The sequence below is a fragment of the Armigeres subalbatus genome, chromosome 2 (genome assembly GCF_024139115.2).
Source record: "Armigeres subalbatus isolate Guangzhou_Male chromosome 2, GZ_Asu_2, whole genome shotgun sequence".
NCBI lineage: Eukaryota > Metazoa > Arthropoda > Insecta > Diptera > Culicidae > Armigeres > Armigeres subalbatus.
In genome coordinates, this window is record NC_085140.1 from 177,617,124 (window position 1) to 177,639,656 (window position 22,533).

At 40.0% G+C, this 22,533-nt stretch overlaps 1 protein-coding gene across 1 annotated transcript in view; it reads left to right on the forward strand.

Moving 5' to 3' along the window:
- Nucleotides 1–22,533, forward strand: part of LOC134215549 (uncharacterized) — a 78,662-nt gene that overhangs the window by 31,056 nt on the left and 25,073 nt on the right. Inside the window, exon 2 of the mRNA XM_062694711.1 lies at nucleotides 20,710–20,796. Coding sequence (XP_062550695.1) covers nucleotides 20,710–20,796 — 87 coding nt within the window. The remainder of the gene's footprint in view (nucleotides 1–20,709; nucleotides 20,797–22,533) is intronic.

The following is a 22,533-nucleotide window of genomic DNA, read 5'->3' on the forward strand; positions in this document are numbered from 1 at the left end:
CCTTCTGCGCCGGCCTCCGGGGCAGTTTAAACTTAATTAGAATTAAATCTAATCGAAATGCCTTTTTTCGTTGCTTGGAATTATTTTTTTTACTTTTGCATACTAGACTGGCTTAAAAATTAAATTTTCAAAAAAAAGCTAGAAGTAAAATTGTCCTTTGCCTATGATGAAACGATGAAGCAGTTTAACAATAAATATTCTTGTTATCAACCAGCAGCAGCAATTTTCCCGCTAATTTTGGACTGATGCAGCCAATGCTGTTGTGTTAGTGATTAGAAATACGCTTGATTGAAAGTAAATCGATCCCTTTCAGTGCCAAAAAATTTAACACATGAAATTGAGCGAGAGAGTGAGAGTGAATTTTAAAGAAAATCTTTTTGAAGAATCATAATCAAAGTGGATTCAATGAAAGCGCCTTTAATTAGGAGAAGGAGGGGCAATATGCCCTAGCTAAGCAAAGGCTGCTTTAATTTCTTAGCTGTAACGATTTTCATGGGTATTTTACCTAGTTAACAGTTAAATAATATAGTTAGCTGATGCCATTTAAAAATTGTAGAAAATCTTAAACATATTTGTAGTGGTCCGTAAATGAAACACAACCGTTGTCTTCGTTAGTACACTTCAAGTGAGTGATGTATTCCAAGTAGCCTACTCTTGTGATCGAGTCTACTACACATATTAATTATATTCATATTTTTAAAAAAGTTTTTTAAAAGTTGCCGGAAAACTCATGAGGCAAAACGCCTTAGGGACCATCCACAAAGTACGGCATAGGGGGAAGGGGGGTTCCGAACAGCGTGACGACTCATACAAAAATTTTAGAAGTTTTATACAAAAAGTGTGACGAAGGGGGGAGGGGGTTGAAAATAGCCAAATTTTGCGTGACGTACTTTACGGATCTCCCTTATCAGGCTGGCAGCTCTTTGGGTACAACGCACCACGCATCGGCGAATCAGCATTCTAGTATAGTGGAGACGCGTCATACATTGTAGGTTAGTCCGCCTAGTAGAGATGGGCGAACACTCACGAGCCGTTCATTTGAGCCGATTCGTGAGAAAGAGCGAACGAACCACGACTCTATAATTTTGAGCCGCGGTTCTCAAATGAACGGTCGCTGTGAAAATGGATCAATGGCTCAAAAATAACGACAGCTGGTTCCCTCGTTCAGTCATTTAATTTTGGTGTTCAAGGAGGCCTCACACCTTGAGAATCTTGTTTACGATTTTTTGTTTCGTAATCATAAATTCTGCCCAAGATTCTGCCCATTTTGAATATATGGGTGGCCAACTTAACTGTCCGGGGGCGTTTTGGGGCCTCTTCCCCTATTCTATGGCAAATCATGACTCGGGAGTACACTACACACCGTGTTATTTTTCCTATCCTTTGTCTCTTTCTAGCATTATCACCTCGTAATTTTGGAGCGGAGTATTTTGGTTTTCAGTTGTTTGATGTAATTGTAAATGTGTTAGCCAGTAGATTGCGAGTAAGCTCGCGCCGCACAGTGTTTTCTAACCCAGGAATTCGTGATCGAAAAGCCTTGAGCCTTGAGCAAAAGCCTTGAAAAGTTGATTTTAGAGGCTCAGTGACTTCGGAGAAGTTTCAGTATGTTAATATTTTGGAAAAAAAATTTTTTTGATTAATCCCCCTCAAAGTGAGATGGAAATTCTCTTTCCTCCAATCATAAAGATATATATAAAGATATAAAGATATATATTGGTGTCTTCGAGAAAGTAGAAAAAGTTTCTACTAAAAATTTTGTTGCATAAACTTTATTTCTATCTGCTATAGAAGTCGAGATATGGATCGTTATTTATGAACGACCACCAAGAATCAGGTTTTTCACGATACTTTTGTCAATATATTTTTTAGATTTTTCAAATGATCTGCAAAAATGTCCTTCGCGATAAAAAACATGAACTTTTCGAAAACAGTTTCTTTTTATTTTTAATATTGACGAAGCTATTGACGATTTTCGATTGAGCATTTTGATATTAAGTGCATACATTTAGGGGCAAAATGGGGCAGAATTTTATTTAGGTACAGTGAACGTTCGCTAATTGGGGTTTTTCTAGTTGGGGCGCTTTTTAGTTGGGGGTTCGATAATTGGGGCGAAACCCAATTAAAAAGCAGCTAAGCGTCAGAATGTTATGTCAAAAACGCATCGATATTTTCTGGCGCGTAAAATTTTATTTTGTTCAATGCAAAAAGTAAACAACATTGACGCTTGTCAAAGCGCCCCAATTAACGAACGGCATTCGCTAGTTGGGGTGAGGTCGTGCCCCAATTAGCGAACGATCACTGTAATGGAAAGTATAACCCCAGCACTAATGGTTGCATTGCAACATATATATGACATAGCTTTACGTAAGTGCCGTATGAACATCATTTTCTTCTTCTTGTTGTTATATATAAAAATGAATCAGTCTGTATTGTGCATAACTAAGAAACTGCTGGATAGATTTTCTTCATTCCTTCAGCAAATTTGTTTATCAACATGTCCGACGGATTTGCAGAATATTTTCTCATGTAAAAATCTCTACTAAAATTGGAAAAAATGTTCTACAAAGATGTCTGTCGCGATAAAAACATGAACCTTTCGAAGACAGTTTCTTTTTATTTTCAATATTGACAAAGTTATGACGATTTTCGATTCAAAAATGAGTATTTTGACATTAACTGCATACAATTAGGGGCAAAATGGGGCAGAGTTTTAATTCGGAGATTGAAAGTATTTCTCAAGCACTAACGGTTGTATTGCAACATATATGTGACTTAGCTTGCCGTAAGAACCGTATGGATATTTTTTCTTCTTCTTTTTGTTATAGATAAAAATGAATTGGTCTGTATTCCGCATAATAAATAAACGGCTGGGTTCAAATTTGTTCATCACAATTTCCGATGGGTTTACAACATATTTCCTTATGTAAAAGTCACGACTAAAACTGAAAAAAATATGAACAAAAAATCGTCAATAACTTTGTCAATATTGAAAATAAAAAGAAACTGTCTTCAAAAGGTTCATGTTTTTATCGCAACAGACATCTTTGTAGAACATTTGAAAAATCTAAAAAATATATTGACGAAAGTATCGTGAAAAACCTAATTCTTGGTGGTCGTTCATAAATAACGACCCATATCTCGACTTCTATAGCAGATAGAAATAAAGTTTACATTGCAAAAATTTTCGAAGAAACTTTTTCTACAACATTCTCGAAGACACCAATGATCTTCATAATTGGAGAAAGAGAATTTCCATCTAACTTTAGTCAAAAAAAATTATACAAAAAATTGAGCTTAACATACTGAAACTTTTCTCCGAAGTCACTGAGCGTCTAAAATCAACTTTTCAAGGCCAAAACATTTTCGATCACGAATTCCTGGGTTAGAAAACACTGGGAGCCGGTGATACTTTTACGGGCAGCAGGGACTATGTCCAAGGGCTTGACGATCCCTCCCCAGGCCATCTGCGAGTTGTGGCGCCTGCCTAGGATGTGGTGGGGTTTGACAGTGGGCCCTGTTAAACCTCTATAAAAAGCTGCATGTATCCGCAAGTAGGCTCCGCCAAAGCGACCGTGTGCCGCTCAAAGCGCACAAGCCCAAGTCCTGGTGTTAGGTGGGACGCTAAACAGCCCTGACACGACGGCCCTCCGACGAGACAGGAGGTTTGCGCAGGCCCAATAAGCCGCCTTTAAAAACAACTATTACGAACGACATAGAAGATAATACGACTCGATACAATCGGCAACGACCTAGGCGACGTATAAAGGATCACGATTGGAAGCTTGGAACATGGAACTGCAAGTCGCTAGGCTTCGCCGGTTGCGATAGGATAATCTACGATGAATTACATCCCCGCAACTTCGATGTCGTAGCGCTGCAGGAAATCTGCTGGACAGGACAGAAAGTGTGGAAAAGCGGGCATCGAGCGGCTACCTTCTACCAAAGCTGTGGCACCACCAACGAGCTGGGAACCGGCTTCAAAGTGCTGGGAAAGATGCGCCAACGCGTGATTGGGTGGCAGCCAATCAACGCAAGGATGTGCAAGCTGAGGATAAAAGGCCGTTTCTTCAACTATAGCATCATCAACGTGCACTGCCCACACGAAGGGAGATCCGACGACGAGAAAGAAGCGTTCTATGCGCAGCTGGAGCAGACATACGATGGATGCCCACTGCGGGACGTCAAAATCGTCATCGGTGACATGAACGCTCAGGTAGGAAGGGAGGAAATGTATAGACCGGTCATCGGACCGGATAGTCTGCATACCGTATCGAACGACAACGGCCAACGATGCATAAACTTTGCAGCCTCCCGCGGAATGGTAGTCCGAAGCACTTTCTTCCCCCGTAAGAATATCCACAAGGCCACATGGAAATCACCTAATCAAGTAACGGAAAACCAAATCGACCACGTCCTAATCGACGGCAAATTCTTCTCCAACATCACGAACGTACGCACTTACCGCAGTGCGAATATTGAATCCGACCACTACCTCGTCGCAGTATGTCTGCGCTCAAAACTCTCGACGGTGATCAACACGCGTCGGAGTCGTCCGCCGCGGCTTAACATTGGGCGGCTACAAGACGGTAGACTAGCCCAAGACTACGCGCAGCAGCTGGAAGTGGCACTCCCAACGGAAGAGCAGCTAGGCGCAGCATCTCTTGAAGATGGCTGGAGAGATATTCGATCCGCCATTGGAAGCACCGCAACCGCTGCACTAGGCACGGTGGCTCCGGATCAGAAGAAACGACTGGTATGACGGCGAATGTGAGCAGTTAGTTGAGGAGAAGAATGCAGCATGGGCGAGATTGCTGCAACACCGCACGAGGGCGAACGAGGCACGATACAAACGGGCGCGGAACAGACAAAACTCGATTTTCCGGAGGAAAAAGCGCCAGCAGGAAGATCGAGACCGTGAAGAGACGGAGGAACTGTACCGCGCTAATAACGCACGAAAGTTTTATGAGAAGTTGAACCGTTCACGTAAGGGCCACGTGCCACAGCCCGATATGTGTAAGGACATAAACGGGAACCTTCTTACGAACGAGCGTGAGGTGATCCAAAGGTGGCAGCAGCACTACGAAGAGCACCTGAATGGCGATATGGCAGACAACGGTGGCGGTAAGGTAATGAACCTAGGAGCACGCGCGCAGGACATGCGACTTCCGGCTCCGAATCTCCAGGAAATCCAGGAGGAGATCGGCCGGCTGAAAAACAACAAAGCCCCTGGAGTTGACCAACTACCAGGAGAACTGTTTAAACACGGTGGTGAAGCACTGGCTAGAGCGCTGCATTGGGTGATTACTAAGGTTTGGGAGGATGAGGTTCTGCCGCAGGAGTGGATGGAAGGTGTCGTGTGTCCCATCTACAAAAAGGGCGATAAGCTGGATTGTAGCAACTACCGCGCAATCACATTGCTGAACGCCGCCTACAAGGTACTCTCCCAAATTTTATGCCGTCGACTAACACCAATTGCAAGAGAGTTCGTGGGGCAGTACCAGGCGGGTTTTATGGGTGAACGCTCTACCACAGACCAGGTGTTCGCCATACGTCAGGTATTGCAGAAATGCCGCGAATACAACGTGCCCACACATGATCTATTTATCGACTTCAAAGCCGCATATGATACAATCGATCGGGACCAGCTATGGCAGCTAATGCACGAAAACGGATTTCCGGATAAACTGATACGGTTGATCAAGGCGACGATGGATCGGGTGATGTGCGTAGTTCGAGTTTCAGGGGCATTCTCGAGTCCCTTCGAAACCCGTAGAGGGTTACGGCAAGGTGATGGTCTTTCGTGTCTGCTATTCAACATCGCTTTGGAGGGAGTAATACGAAGGGCAGGGATTGACACGAGTGGTACGATTTTCACGAAGTCCGTCCAGTTATTTGGTTTCGCCGACGACATTGATATCATGGCACGTAACTTTGAGAGGATGGAGGAAGCCTACATCAGACTGAAAAGCGAAGCTAAACGGATTGGACTAGTCATCAACACGTCGAAGACGAAGTACATGATAGGAAGAGGCTCAAGAGAGGTCAATGTGAGCCACCCACCACGAGTTTCTATCGGTGGTGACGAAATCGAGGTGGTTGAAGAATTCGTGTACTTGGGCTCACTGGTGACCGCCGATAACGATACCAGCAGAGAAATTCGGAGACGCATAGTGGCTGGAAATCGTACGTACTTTGGACTCCGCAAGACGCTTCGATCGAATAGAGTTCGCCGCCGTACCAAACTGACTATCTACAAAACGCTTATAAGACCGGTAGTTCTCTACGGACACGAGACCTGGACGATGCTCGTGGAGGACCAACGCGCACTGGGAGTTTTCGAAAGGAAAGTGTTGCGTACCATCTATGGTGGGTTGCAGATGGCGGACGGTACGTGGAGGAGGCGAATGAACCACGAGTTGCATCAGCTGTTGGGAAAACCATCCATCGTTCACACCGCGAAAATCGGAAGACTGCGGTGGGCCGGGCACGTAGCCAGAATGTCGGACAGTAATCCGGTGAAAATGGTTCTCGACAACGATCCGACGGGAACAAGAAGGCGAGGTGCACAGCGGGCAAGGTGGATCGATCAGGTGGAGGACGACTTGCGGACCCTCCGCAGACTGCGTGGTTGGCGAAGTGCAGCCATGAACCGAGCTGAATGGAGAAGTCTTTTATGTGCAGCACAGGCCACTCCGGCCTTAGTCTGATGATAACGGTGATACTTTTGCAAAATCATATTTGTTTTAGAAAAAATAAACATTCAATGATGAAAATGGTGACGTTTTGATAATTATTCACGCTTTCCGTGTCATTTTGGGTGGTGATTTTCGGCAGCAGTGTTCAAGTGAAAGGTCCCAACATACTGTAAAGGAATGCAAAGGCACATTTTTAAATTGAATCGGTCCATTTCAGGGTCATCATTTTACACAGAAGAAAGTTTAATCCGCCGTACTATGAAAAAGAAAAGAAAGGAAGGAAAAAAAAGTAACCTCACTCCTCACTTCTCTTTTGTCATTTCTCATTCCTTATTAATCATTTCTCACTTTTCTTTATTCACTTCTCACTGCTCATTTTCTTAAATTTTCCACTTTTCTCTACTTACTTTCCACTTATTTACCGTTATTATTACCGCCAACTTACCTAAGGTTTGTTCTCTGATTTGACGGTTGTGGAGGTCAACTGCACCTACCGTTCCGAGCGTTTTGTTCAATATTGTAAATAGGAAGGCGTGAATCCAGTGCATTAGCACCTTCTTATTTTCCACATTGGTCAAAATACTCGGAACGGTGGGTGCAGTTAACCTCCACAAACGTCAAATCCAAGATAAACCCACAGATAAGCTGGTGGCCATATCCGCTCGCGGAAAACTGGATACACGGAAACGGAGATAGTAGACTTGCCTCTTTCAGTCGATGAATTTATCTACCTTAGATCCTTGCTAACGGCTGATAATAATGTTATCTGTTAAATGATAAATATGTTATTGAAATACGAAGGCGTATCAGTTGTAGAAGTCGTTACAAGTTTGCTGTCAAATCGGTTGTTCCAATTGAACACAAGGTTTTTGAATGGTGGGAATGGCACCACTTTTAAACAAATGTCGCTATATGTTGGTTCCCTTCAAGCAGGAACTGGAATCGCACAGCATGAGCTCTGATTTTGTCATTATAATAAAACAACTGAAGCCGTAGCTCCACCCCTTTGATGAATAAGATCTATTGTAAACCGCTTGTTGTCTCCACCCTCACCTTGCTCGATAAAGCTAAAATAGTTTGTCACGCAATCCCATTAACAAATTTTTTGACAATGACAATGGAGAAGCAACCGCGAGCAGTCAATCATGGTAATTATCATAATTAACCAACCAAACAGGCATATTTTTTTTGGTTTTGAAGGCTTTCAAATATTTAAACTGCTGTAGAAACCACATTTATTTGCTGATTCCTTTGCATCAAGCTGCATTCCATCCGGAGGATTTCAATTTTTTCATTTATACTGGGTTTGGATCAATCCTCCGTACGGTTCCAGAATCCGTTGGCGTCAGTTCTCCCCGGAAATAGTGGCCATTTACAAATTTAAGTCAAAACAGGTCGTATAACACATTTAACTTCATGATTAGAAAAAACAATGATGGGAATGATATTTTCAGGGCTCCTGGGCCACTCGGGTTCAATCAGGACACATCGGACATAATCCGGAGCCTCCAAAATGACCATCTTCTGAATTCAGTCAAAATAGGTCGTGCGTCACCTCAAACTTCATGATTTCACAAAGCAATGATGGGAATGATATTTTTAGGGTTCCTGGGCCACTCGGCTTTAATCCGGAGGACCTCCAGAATCGTCATTTTCTAAATTGAATCAAAACAGATAATGTCACACCTCAAACGTCATGATTTAACAAAACAATGCTGGAAATAGTATTCTAAGGGCTCCTGGGCCGCTTGGGTTCAATCCGGTAACATCGGCTAAAAACCGAAGACCTACGAAATTGACATTTTTTAAATTCAAACAAAATAGGACGTGTGACATCATTGCTTTGCAAAACCATGAAGCCGTGTCACACGACCTGTTCTGACTCAATTTAGAACCATTCCTCACGTTCTTCAGACTGAAGCGAATGTGACCGGATTGAACCCAAGCGGCCCAGAAACTCTGAAAATATCGATTCCCAAAGTTTGAGGTGTCACACGACGTACGTTGGCTCAATTGAGAAATTGGCCAATCCGCAGATCCTTCGGAATCTGGACGATATGAGTGGATCGAGCCCAAGTAGCCTAAAATGTAAAATCATGTCTAATTGATCTGGGAGAGGACCATTATGTAGGCCGCACGGATCGTGAATCTTCGCCGCTAAAGCCACTCGACTGGTTTTCATTGGAGGACATCACAACCCTAGAGAACACCATCCTCAAAAATGTCTAGAATAAAGGATAAATAAACAGAATCAAAAGTAGCTTGAAACCAAACGCATATATATTTATTTGAAATGTTTGGTTTTCGCCCGCGATGGAAGCGTACGTGGCGAATTGAGGAGAACTTCAAGAATCAATTACACGCAGTCCTTGATGATTTTTCGCAAAGCCTCCACCATTTGGAATACATTTTCAGCATTGCCACTGTTACCCACGCCTTCGTGCTGCTGTGTCCGCTCCGCTGCATCAAATTTTGTCGAACCGCTCTGTGCGAAATACCGACCAATATGGCTCGCACGACGGACAGCATCTTTCTTGTATTCCATAAATTCAACCCGTTAGCCCCACCCCTTTGTGATCTGATATGGGTGTAAATATAGTGTGCATTCATAACAATTAATAAGGGGGGGGGGCTAATGAAATTACTTTACTAGATATAAGTTTTCCGGCGCGCGCGAGCCATTTTGATCGGGATTCCGCAGACAACGGACCGTTCGGAGAAAGTTATTTGCCACTGCCTTTCAAGCGGGAGAAAATGCAACAAAAATAAATAAAAGATTTTAAAACATTATGTTTTACGTAAAACAAATCAAAACATGGGACGTTACTGTGTGGCATTGGACAGGCCTATTATCATGAACAGGCCTAGCATTAGCCTGGCCCAGGAAACAAAAAGTTGCCTAATTTCATGGGGCACCCCCCAGGATTGTGTCTTTGGGTGAGAAAATCAATCTCTGAAAATTTCAGCTCAATCGCTTGTTGCATAAGCTGGCGCATTTAATTTGAAGTTTGTATGGGGATTTCAGCCAAAATGTATAGGAAAATACACCTCCGTCACTCATTCGATCTGGAAATTGTTTCTGATTGCTCGATTGACCTCAGAATTGCAAAAACGGCAGTTGGTATGCTACAGAACAATTTCACAGAACATTGTATGATGATTAAATGAACTTTTGTATAGGTTTCGGCTGAAATCGTCATAACTGCTTGTCGTCGAGCCGCCGTCGAGTCGTCGTCGAATTCTGTTTTTGCTTTTATTGTGATAATGGCTGAGAGACCAAACGAAAACAAATCGACGATCTGTGAACAATGCTGTAGTTCAATCGCCCGGAAGGATGACTGCGTCGCTTGTGAAGGATTGTGCAGTAAAGTATTCCATGCAAAGTGTATTGTGTCCAGTCGTGATGAGCTAATGAAGTACCGTAAAATTCGAATATGTGTTGGATATGCGACCAATGTATCCAAAACATACATAAAATCCGAGATGAACGTTTATCGTTAGATAATTGCAAAAACGTATTTCCAACATCTCCGAAACTGCTGAAATAAAATGCAATATGACTTTGAAATCTCGGAAATGAAAAAACATATTGCCGTCATCCAGGAAACCATCAATGATATTAGCAACAAGTGCTCATACTCCTACACTCCACGCACCCGCACTGTCGATTCTCCTGTTGCAAAATCATCACCATTGTCATTTCCTAAGCTATTATGCGGAACAAAGAAAATTGATAATAAAATTGTTGCCTTGAACCCTAGCGTAAAGGATGACAAATGCTGGCTGTTCTTCACGCGTTTGAAGAACCACGTTACTGACAGCGATATTTCCAAGTTGGTAACTGATTCCCTTGGTCCGGATGTGTCATCTATAGTCAAGAAGCTTGTCCCAGTATGGAAAGAACCATCCTCAATGCCGTACATTTCATTTAAGATCGGAATCGACCAACGCTTCAAAGAATCAGCGCTACTTCCATCGACATGGCCAGCCGGAATCTGTTTTAGAGAATTTCATAACTATGTATAAAACACCATTTTCAACTATTGTTTGCTCTTCAATTCATACAGTCTTCCCAACGAACATCAAACCCGCTCGGTACAAGAGTACGCGTACTCTTTTTGAACTCTCTTCTTCAGTTCGAACCGCAACGCACGATGATGTACTCAAACCCGAACTTGCGTTCGAGTTCATTTTCAAACCCAAGTTCAAACTTCGGTACGGTAAGGGTATACAGTACAGCTGATGTGTTGTGTTTCACACTTATGTTCGTTTATTCCTTTATTCCGAACGGTATACACGGGAGGTGCAACATTTGTCATCGCAAATACGAACAGTTTAGGTGCAACTTTTTGACTGCCAACACATGTTTTCGATGGAGTTGTTGATGCCGTCAATCAAATAACAAGTAAATACTATTGAGATTTGTGCAAGTTTTTCTTGTTTTTAATGTTTTTCAATATCTACTTTATATTGCACAAATTATTACACCAATTTTGTAATTTAATTTTGCAAATTGAAAACGTAAAACATGGTTAGGCATAAGGTTTTGTTTATTGTTAATAATATATGTAAGTGTAGAAATTTTCGGACTGGAAATTGTCTCGACTTCCCTGGGCATAAAAGTATCATCGTGTTAGCCTCATGATATACGAATGCAAAAATGGTAACTTGGCTTAGCAACCTCGCAGTTAATAACTGTGGAAGTGCTTAATGAACACTAAGCTGCGAGGCGGCTCTGTCCCAGTGTGGGGATGTAATGCCAATAAGAAGAAGAAGAAGTGTCGAAAAATCTACAAAAAAAAAACAAATGGTTCTTGTAGGATTTGATAAATTGTGAATGCTAGAAATTTATGGAATCTAGCCGTGGAAAAGTTACTAGATTCCAATCATATTATATGTTTATATTTATTTAAAACGTATTAAAAATGAAGATTATTTCAATTACCACCATCGACATTACTGACAGCCAAGAGGTCGATAACAAAATCGTTCGAAATGGACTTTCATAATTAATTAATTTTCTTGCACTAAACACATTCTAAGCTGTTGAAACAGTGATCTATTCGCAACCCTATTCTCACCCCTCGATAACTGTATCAAAATGATCGTAAAATTTGAGTTTTATCCAAAAATAATGAGTTTGTAGACTTCAACATAAATAATTTATTGATTTATTATTAAATTTATAGATGGTTAAATCTAAAAAATAGCACGTTGCAGGATTTACTTCAAAGTCGTTCTCTGGAAACTTGACATTTTTTCTTTTACTCCAATTATTTCATATAAATAGTATAGAACATAATTACACAATACATTTATATTAATAGTAGAAAAATTCAGATATGTGAATGATCCAAGTTTTGAATTGAAGTTCACCTTCTATCTTTGCTTTAAAAATGATATGATGCGTGAAACTGATTGAAGTTCAAAACAAGAACACTGTTCTTGACCGCATATGTGCAAATTTAAATTATTTTTGGATTTCAACATAGTTATGTGAATCGACTATTAATTTGAGATCTATTTCAGAATTTCACAGTGAAAAACTGTTAGATTATGTCAATATTTGTTGGAAAAAGTTAAAATAGACTGACTAATTGTTAGGTAATATGACTGACTGCAAGGTAATATTGAATATAGAAAGATTTTTCTATGAAAATTCAACATGTATTGAAATTTGATCTCCCTTTTTTAATGTCTACCTACTTTTGTTGATTTTGATATATTTAATCGTTTATTTTAACCACTGATAATTGTAATAATCCATAAATATTATAACAAATTGTACATTTATAGAAAGTTCTTGGATAAAGAATCTTTGCAGCTTTTGATTGTACTTCAACAACATTGATACAAATTATCAAATACTAGTCGACCCGGCAGACGTTGTCCTGCATAGTAGGCGATAAAGCGCGTTGTGAACTGCCCATGCGAAGATTCCAAACAAATCATAATTTTAATTTTTCACTATTTACTAAACTTTTCACGTAATTTTCGCATGAGGAAATATCATATAAACCCGTCGGAAACGATAACCAACATACTTGCTGAAGGAATGAAGAAAATCCATTCAGCCGTTTTCGAGTTATGCGGATACAAACACAGTCCATTTCATTTTTATTATATAGAAGATAATTTTAATGAGGCATAGATATCAGCAGATAATAAAATAAAAACAAAGATACCCGAAGGACCTAATAGGAAACTTATGACAATTCCACATCACACAAGTATTGTTACCACGCGGTGCCTACCAGCTTCAGGCAAAGTGTAAATTTTTCTACACCGGTGGCAAAATAAAGCAAGAATGGAACTGCACCGTTTTTAAAAACGAACGATTCCAGTGCAAGTTTACCTACACCGGTGCGAATAAACGAAAACGACATTATTCTTTTTTATTCTCTGCTGAAAAAAAAAATAAAATAAAAATTTCTTTCGACATATAAAAAGAACGCTGGATCAGAACACTAGCATTCAACTCTTATCTTTACAGCCTCTCCCATTCTCCTTTCGCTTCTTTTCGTCGAAGTTTACAGTGACATACTTCGTCTTTTGTTCGGATATAGCTCGTCTGTGTTTGGTGTACCACAGTTCGAACCGAAGTTTTGTACTTCAGTTTATACATGTACCGCTCGGTACACGGTATACACCCGAACCTGAGTACAGTAGCGATGCGGGTTTGGAACTGAACGCAACTGAAGAAAATTATACTCAAGTTGAACTCAGTTCAGGTTCGTGGGAAGACTGTTCATAGCTATAATTGTTTTTTTTTTCTGTTGCTGATATAATTGTTTTTTTTTTCTGTTGCTTGTCCATTGCTAGTAATTGTTAGTAATTTCAGTTTCAATCGTTTTTCGATGAGATCATTAGAAAGTCAGTTGAAATACTACAAGTAAATAAATTAATACATGTGAGTTCTACTAGGATTAAGTTACATCATTGGGGCAATATCGCCTGTTGATGGTTTCAGAAATAAATAAATAAATAAGCGATTGAGCTGAAATTTTTAGAGATTGATTTTCTCACCCAAAGACACAATTCTGGGGGGTGCCCCGTGGAATTCGACAACATTTTTTTCTCCCCATACTAATCTGGGCCAGTCTACCTAGCATGCACGTGTCAAATGACAGATCCTGTCAGTCATCGTGAGTATACACATTCGTGGGCAGTCGATCCCACCTTCCTCGCGAGTGCAGCAGTGCAAACATGATGGGTGACAAATATTCGCGATGTTGAATTGCAAATTTGGAGATCCTGCCAGGAGTACATAAACATATTTCGCATAAAGTCACCTATCATGTTTATAGAAGTGTGTGAAAAAAAAACAATTTCGGACGCAGCCGAAAAAGTAAAGGCAGCGGAGCTTTTTGCATTGGTACGAAGAGTGACGATTATGTTTTAGTTTTTTGTAAACACTCTTAATTACTATGCCAAACCGAGTTATTTCTGCGGAAAGGGGAACGCAAAAAGATATGCTTGTTTGCCAGTCTCTTTCAATTTGTTAAGAGAAGTAGTTTCTTAGATACGATCTCGCCGATTGGATTTGATTGTTAATGGATTAATCAAGTGTGTGATTGGCGATAAACTTAAATACACCAATAAGAACTTCTGAGTTTTATTTTCAAAACAAGTTCATTTTGAAACTAAATGTTATAATGTTTACATGTTTATTTATTACAATAGTTTGAATTATCAAGAACACGTATTCGTACAGTTCTTTGAATGTGCAATGGATTAGAAAGTGTTACAGAAATTTTCTAATTTGTTGATGGCTAGTGTTGGCTACGAGGTTGGCAAAGCTTCGAAAGATCGGGGTACTCTTTGAATGTTTTTCAACTATCCTTCGGAAAATTTAAGGCGCAATTTGTGATGGGACATGGGATAAGAAAATGTAATGTCATCTGCATTCAGCCAAACGCTACCACGAACTATCAGATGTATTTAGCATCTTGAATACAATATTCCAGGCCTGGTAGCGAGTCACTTTTTAGTGACTTGGTCACTATTTTGGGTCTAGTCACTAAAAAGTCACTATTTGCATCCAAAAGTCACTAAAGTCACTATTTTTCGGAAAATGGTCACTAAAGACACTATTTTTGCATTGCCTGTTGTAAAAAAGTTCAAAATAAACATCATTTGTACCTAGGTATTATGATCAACCAAATCAAATGTGTTAACGGGCTTGGTGGTCATGGTATGGCTACCACTTCTGCCTCTTACGCAAAGGGTCGTGGCTTCAATCCCAGGCCCTTCCTACTTCTATCTTCTACGTTACATTTTGACTAATTCTGGCGGTTCGATATCTGAGCGACAAAGCTCGTTTCTGGCGTCCAATTTACATATACCATTTCATCACTACCACATTAGCAACAACCCGTTAACCAAGACGAACCTATGCCATGAAAACCCCTAGATTTCAATAAAATTCCGCATGAACTCGTGGCGAGTCCAGAGGCGTTCTCGGTTTACAGTGGGCGAGTGACTGCATCATCAATTCCTTCCCATCCTCGATAGACCGTGAGGACGTGACCAGCGCCGTTATCGCCGTTTAAAATACAAGAGCTCTCGGACTGCGTACATTGAGGTTGGAGAGCAAATCCCATGATTCCATGCATTGGTTCCCTGTGCAATTACGATTGTTCTGGTCAATCACGGAGCTACAAAGTGCACGGTTATCTCACCCATGATCAATCAAATCAAATGTGGATCTGGTAGCAATATATTAAATTAGGGAAATATGCACCCAAAAAGTTCCAAGTGTGTTGTGGAAATCTTGAGGTTTTTTCCGATTCATGTCAACTAAAATCTTTTTTCACGAATTTTGTTAAAATGCGAAATGCGACCCTCAAGTAAAGAGTACAGAATTTAGGAGTTTTGATACCAGAACCACGTAGTCTGCGTAGAATAATGAGCAATAAGGGCGTCGATGTTGAATGGTTGTTAAATCCGTTTATGATTGTTCAATCCACCCTTCGAGATAAGTCTCGAAAAAAAATTGTGGAAGTGATTCTATTTATTAACAATTAAGGAAAGATACCCAAAAAACTAGTGTGAAGGAGAATGAATTGGTCGGAGTTTTTAAATCTAAAACAAAACCAAAAAACTAATTAGATTTAAAAGATTTTTCAACTCGAATTTTTTTTGGCCACATATTTTTAATTAACTTTAATACTGAAGTCTGCCATTTAGAAATTAAAGTTTATTAGAATTTTTGGTAAGAAAATTATGTTGAGCTTTTTAGTGGAATGTCTTCACTTGTCATAAGACGAGTTTGTACAATCCCATTGAATCACTTAATTGTATCTTGACAGATACGTATTTCGACCTCAACAGTAAGGCCGTCTTCAGTGTCTCGTACTTGACTCGACTCGACTCGAAGTCGAGTCAAGTACGAGACACTGAAGACGGCCTTACTGTTGAGGTCGAAATACGTATCTGTCAAGATACAATTAAGCGGTGGAATTCAATGGGATTGTACAAACTCGTCTTATGACAAGAGAATTTTTGGATTGGTTTTATTGGATTTTAAAAATTTTCCTCGGAATGCCACGGTAAAAACTTTTTTTAAATTTATTATTAAACCATAGTTCAATAACAGGTAAAATCGTATTTTAAAAATTTCTTCATTATTTTAATTACTTTGTATTTTCTCAAACAAATGATCATACCAATTATTTATAAACTTTGTGAGTCCAAATAGTCTCGAAATCTATAAGATAATTTTATATAATTATTTAGCTGTAACTTCGAGCTCATACTAAACAACAAATGTTGTTGTAATCATCCACATAATTTTGCTGCTTTCATCCTCTCCCTTCTTACGATGAAGATGGGCATGGCCAGTAGCAGTAATCATCATGTTTTTGTAGTTTTTGCCTTTTCTTGATTTCTGATAGCATTCTACATAAGGATTTCAAAAATAACACACTAGTTTGCAATCTACGAATTATACCGTAACAATGCTAATGCAACTTGTGGTTCTATGCCCGGTTCAAAACAACATGCAAAAGTCACTATTTGGTCACTTTTTCTGCAATCGAAAAGTCACTATTTGGTCACTTTTTTGTCATCGTTGGTCACTAAAGTCACTATTTTAAACGGCATTCATCGCTACCAGCCCTGATATTCTGAATAACCTTTGATTATCGAAGATTTCTCCCTTTTGAAGAGTATTTGAATATAACCGTGATGCCTGATATTCTATAGTTATGAATGTGTTTTACTCCGATATGAAAACCATTGTGAAACATAAAAACACTTTCGCGAATTGGAAACACTTATAGCGCTATGAAAAGTCGGTCAACTGTAATAAGAAGAAGAATAAAAGACAAAACTATGAAAAGGAAGAATCGTTTTCGCATGCGTTGTCTAGGGGAGCAGAGTTCAATAAAGAGAGCTTGATTGGTATAGCTGAAGATGAATCACAGTGCTGCGCGGTGAATGTTCGCATTCAAGTGTTTCTTCCTCAGCGTTGGTAGAACGCGCGCAAGAAGAACGGTGTTATTGTGGATCAGAATGATCACAATTCTGCGTGGTGGGACACCCGCATTCAAGTGTTTCTTCCTCTGCGTTGGTGGGACGCCCGCAAGAAGAACGGTGTTATTGTGGATCGGAATGATCACAATTCTGCGTGGTGGGACGCCCGCATTCAAGTGTTTCTTCCTCTGCGTTGGTGGGACGCCCGCAAGAAGAATGGTGTTATTGTGAATCGGAGTGATCACAATTCTACGTAGTGGGACGCCCGCATACAAGTGTTTCTTCCTCTGCGTTGGTGGGACGCCCGCAAGAAGAACGGTGTTATTGTGGATCAGAATGATCACAATTCTGCGTGGTGGGACACCCGCATTCAAGTGTTTCTTCCTCTGCGTTGGTGGGACGCCCGCAAGAAGAACGGTGTTATTGTGGATCAGAATGATCACAATTCTGCGTGGTGGGACACCCGCATTCAAGTGTTTCTTCCTCTGCGTTGGTGGGACGCCCGCAAGAAGAACGGTGTTATTGTGGATTGGAATGATCACAATTCTGCGTGGTGGGACGCCGCATTCAAAAGTTTCTTCCTCTGCGTTGGTGGGACGCCCGCAAGAAGAACGGTGTTATTGTTGATCGTGATCACAGTTCAGCCAAGCAAGAGTCTCTTGCTTAGCGATGGTCGATGACCTACAAGTAGTTTGGTGTTGTGGATCCGAAATGTCACAGGTACACAAGAGGATTGATTTAACTGAAATTAGATATTCGGCCATGATTTGGAGCTGATCATCGACCTTTTTTTAAGTAACGGTATCTGGTTTTTGTTGCTGGTTGTTTCACAAATGTGAATGCACAGTGCATTGGACGTGTGTTCGAAAAAAAGCAGAAGTAGTGGTAGTGATTTGAAGTACACGTGAAATGTTACTTCACGAGTTGTGAGTACAATTGCGAGTCAAGACGCCCACTGCATGGAAGTTCCTTGAGAGTGGTTTCCCATATTTATGTGAGCCACCATTTAAATGTGTTCTTCGATTATGAAATGAGATGCCTGCAATACAATGGAGTGCCGGGAATGATTGTTTGCTGCAAGGTGCTTTTGTATCATGATGAGAGCGTAACCGGATGATACATAATATGTCGTAGGTGTTATTTTTTTCATACAGTAGAAAAGGGTTAATGCATTTTTTTGGAGAAGAGAGAAGATGTGTGGCATTGGACAGGCCTATTATCATGAACAGGCCTAGCATGCACGTGTCAAATGACAGATCCTGTCAGTCATCGTGAGTATACACATTCGTGGCCAGTCGATCCCACCTTCCTCGCGGGTGCAGCAGTGCAAACATGATGGGTGACAAATATGCGCGATGTTGAATTGCACAGTTACATGTTTAACCGAAGAGTGCTAGTTGGAAAACGCATCAGAAATGAAAAAAAAAAGTTTTGCACTTTTTTCCCAAGCAATTTCGTCAAAAATCCAGAAACCAAAGAAAGGCAAAGCATTTTCACGCTAATCACACCATAATCTAACACATGAGATTCAAAATAATCATTACCAATGGGAAAAAGTATATCTTTGTCGTCTTTTTTCAACGAATTGTAACTGAAAATCTCGCTTCCACTCGAAACTTACGATCTGTTCGTAAAAAAACGTTCTAAAATTGACATTTCAATTTTTTGGCTAAAATTCATCTGAGGGGTTACTAGGTAGTAAATATAGCCACTAAATGGGAAACAATAAGTAGAGCTTTTGTTAATAAACAGAAAACATATAATATGTTGGTGGCAATGTAGCAATGTAGAACCTTTTCCGGGTAGAAACCGTGATATTGATAACAAAACATGATATTAACTTGTTTGAAATAAGAGTAAAAATAACAAGTGAAAATAACAAAAATTTGCACCGAAATATCATAAAAATATCAGAGTTTGATATTAACAAGAACAAACTAATAGCTCAAGATATTGATAAGTTCTTGTTAATGACACAACCTGAAATGTTTATGATATTTCGGTGCAAATTTTTGTTAATTTTGCTTGTTATTTTTACTCTTATTTCAAACAAGTTAATATCATGTTTTGTTATCAATATCACGTTTTACTGTTAATGAGCCATTTTCGTCTACCCGGGTTGTCTTTGCGGAATCCCGATCAAAATGGGTCGCGCGCCGGAAAGCAGCTTTCTTGTATTCAATAAATTAAGCCCGTAAATTTGAATGGATGGAATCACTAACAGAAACCAAGCTTCCATGTCAAACGTCGATGCCACCGAAACAGTCCATTTTTGCAATTAAACCTTTCTGTTCAAAAAATGCTAGTCCTGAGAAGAACCAATTTTCTTTCCCCAATGCGGATTTCCAACAACTAACTGCCACCACAATTTGTAATAAATGTAATGTAATTAAAGCGTTGCCACTGAGTGGCGGCGCGGTTTCGCAACAGTGCTATTTTTGTAGTCAACCTTTTCTTCATATAAAAAGCTGGTTCGTTGAGGTTGAATGATCTGCAACAACACACCCAGGACCACCACCAATGCGAGGGATTTCCGTTGAAAATGTTACCAGCGCCTCCGTGATGCTTTGCTCTGCGTCCACTCTGCGTGAAATCTTATTCAAACTGAGGATAAGATCCAAACCCGCAAGTGATTGGTTTTTGATGTCTGTGCTAGTGATGCATGTACGTGATTGGTTAGTTTACCTATTTCTAAACTTTTTATCAATTATTAATAATAAATAGTTAAAAATCAGTATTTTCAAATAAATACAAAGAAGCGTTGACTCTTCCTTGATCGAATGGTTCAAATTGAAAATCTGTCGAGAAATGGCTGAGATATTAAAGTTTCGTGATATTTTCGTCACGGAAGAAGAAGGAAGGAAGAAGGAAGAAATAAGAAGGATGATGGAAGAAGGAAGGAGGATGACGAAAAAGGGAAAAGGGAAGAGCAAAGAAGAAAGAACAAAGAAGGAAAAAACAGGAGTTGAGGTGAGAAAGAAGAAGGGTTAATGTGAAGGAAGAACTTCTCATTTCTCACTAGTTGCTTCTTTCTACTCATTCGGCCTTACGGCCATTCGCCCTAATGACCGTTCGGCCTAATGACCTTTATCTTAACGGCCATCGGCCTAATGGCCTGAAACCGCATGGACATGTTACTATGCAAAAGGAACTATTTCTGTCAGAGCGGCTGATCTACAAAGCGGTAATTCGGCGAACCAATCATTGCAAAATAATTAGCGGTGTTGCATGCCGGCACTTACCAAACATGCCAATTGCGACAGTTCTAATGGCATAATCAAAGATCGAATCGGTTATTAGCAAGTCGTTATGAGAAATCACATTCATTACCCCCGGTCTGCAGGCTAATTGCACATTTTCATTAAGAAAATTACGTCTGATTGTCACCTTTGTGGCGGGGCGCAAAAGCAGAAACACATCGATTCGCGACCGATAAGTGCGCATCCGGCTCGTGATTGTACACATTTTCAGTCGCATTTAGATTGCACCGGGCTAATCAGCGTCTTACATTCGTTTTTTTTATTTCTATTGCTTGCAGGCACTATTTCTCGCATATCTATCGATACTGGGTCCGCCACTAGTGAAAGCTGTCAAGGATGCACTGTATGCATACGCACCGGAATACGTAAGTAAGGCCGCATTGCGCAATTCAACTGGAAAAGGGGGAATTTCATATCAACACTCGTCGATCAACTGCCGCTCGAATTCATATAACCGTTGCTGTTACTGTGAGAAAACATGTTTTTATGATGTTGAATAGATGATTCCACGAAGGGCCAATCGTAAACATATGACGTTGATGCAGAATTTTCTTTGACTTTTACAGCTCCAAACAATTTTTTGATTTTTATTGATTTTCATCTACTGGTTTTATCTCCACACCGACATATTTTATGTTTCAAGGGTATTTAAATCAATTCTCACTTGTACGACTTAAGAGATGAAATGATAATGAGAAAATTTTTGCTTGCGAAACTTTATTCGAGTTCATCCATAGAAGTAGATTTTATTTGAACCATATGTTAGACGTAGAGCGCTGATGTTTCGTGAAATCAACTAAGCTCTCAAAATAATCCATATATTGTTCATTAGATTACAAAAGTTAATCATAATTCTTCAATTATCAATGTGTTTCCAACTACATAAATTCCGTAAAGAGCATTTATTGCTAATTTCATTCACGTTTAATTGGAACAGTATTCAATTTTAGACCTTGATACAAGCTTATCTCCATATGAATTCAATTGAGGTCCTTCAGCCTTTCCCCTTTCGAAATGTCCATTATTGGTTTTCAGCGTTCTGTGGTGCATTGAATGGTAACTATGCCTCGCTCGATGACTGTCCTCGCCATAATTTGGTCCAATTAGCAAACCCAAACAGACGTAGGCGTATTCGAACTGCTAGTTTTTTTTTCTTTTCACTACCTCCGCACTCGTCGAAGCCAAATAATGGACTCCAAGTGTCAACGTCTAATTAAATACCTTGTAATGTCATTATTAATTTATTGCGATCACTATCAAATCATGTTGCGATCGCGTGCGCCGACTACTGCCAAAGCATCGGTGGTTGTGCTTCTGGCTTCTTTCTTCCAGTTTCATTTTGGCTAACACCGTACCAGACATTTGAGGCCGTACGGAAATACTCGATCGTTGTCTGGTATATGTCTGGTTTGTTGAAGAATGTGCGTAGTCAACTCCATGCACCACACATTATGAGACATTTCAAAAGGGGATATGGATTGAAATAAATAACTGTATTATAATTGAATAGGACTAACCAGAATTACTGAGAGTGCTAAGGTCATTTTACCGGGGGTCCACGGCACTAAAGAAAGACAAAAAGAAAGAAAAACTAGTTGTTTTGAGTAGGAGATCATTGTGATATGTAGCTAGTTTTTCTAAATGTTGTGTCCAGAGAATGTAAAATGACAACATTGGCAATGACAACAACATTGTCCTCTCTTGTAAATGTTGGGACAAACTCAACTAGCAATAAGCGTTTGTCCCAAACTGCAACAGAATAGGACAATGATCGCTTTCCGCGAATTTTGAGAAGTAGGGTCAACTGGGGTAAAATGCACCTCGGGGGCAAAACGACCTTTTGGCTTTTTTGGCGGTGCTCCAGACATATTTTCAAGAGTGTTTACTGCTAGATTCATAGTTCGAGATCCAAACTACATGCCCTGTAGTGAACATTCCTGAAAATCTGCCGAAAATGACCTCAAAAACGTCAAAGGGTCGTTTTGCCCCGGGGGTGCATATTACCCCAGTTTCCCCTAGTCGATTTTCAAATGATGTTTTTGGTTAATCAGTTATCATAGTTTAGACATAAACTTAACCGTCTGTTGACATGATTTGAGTTT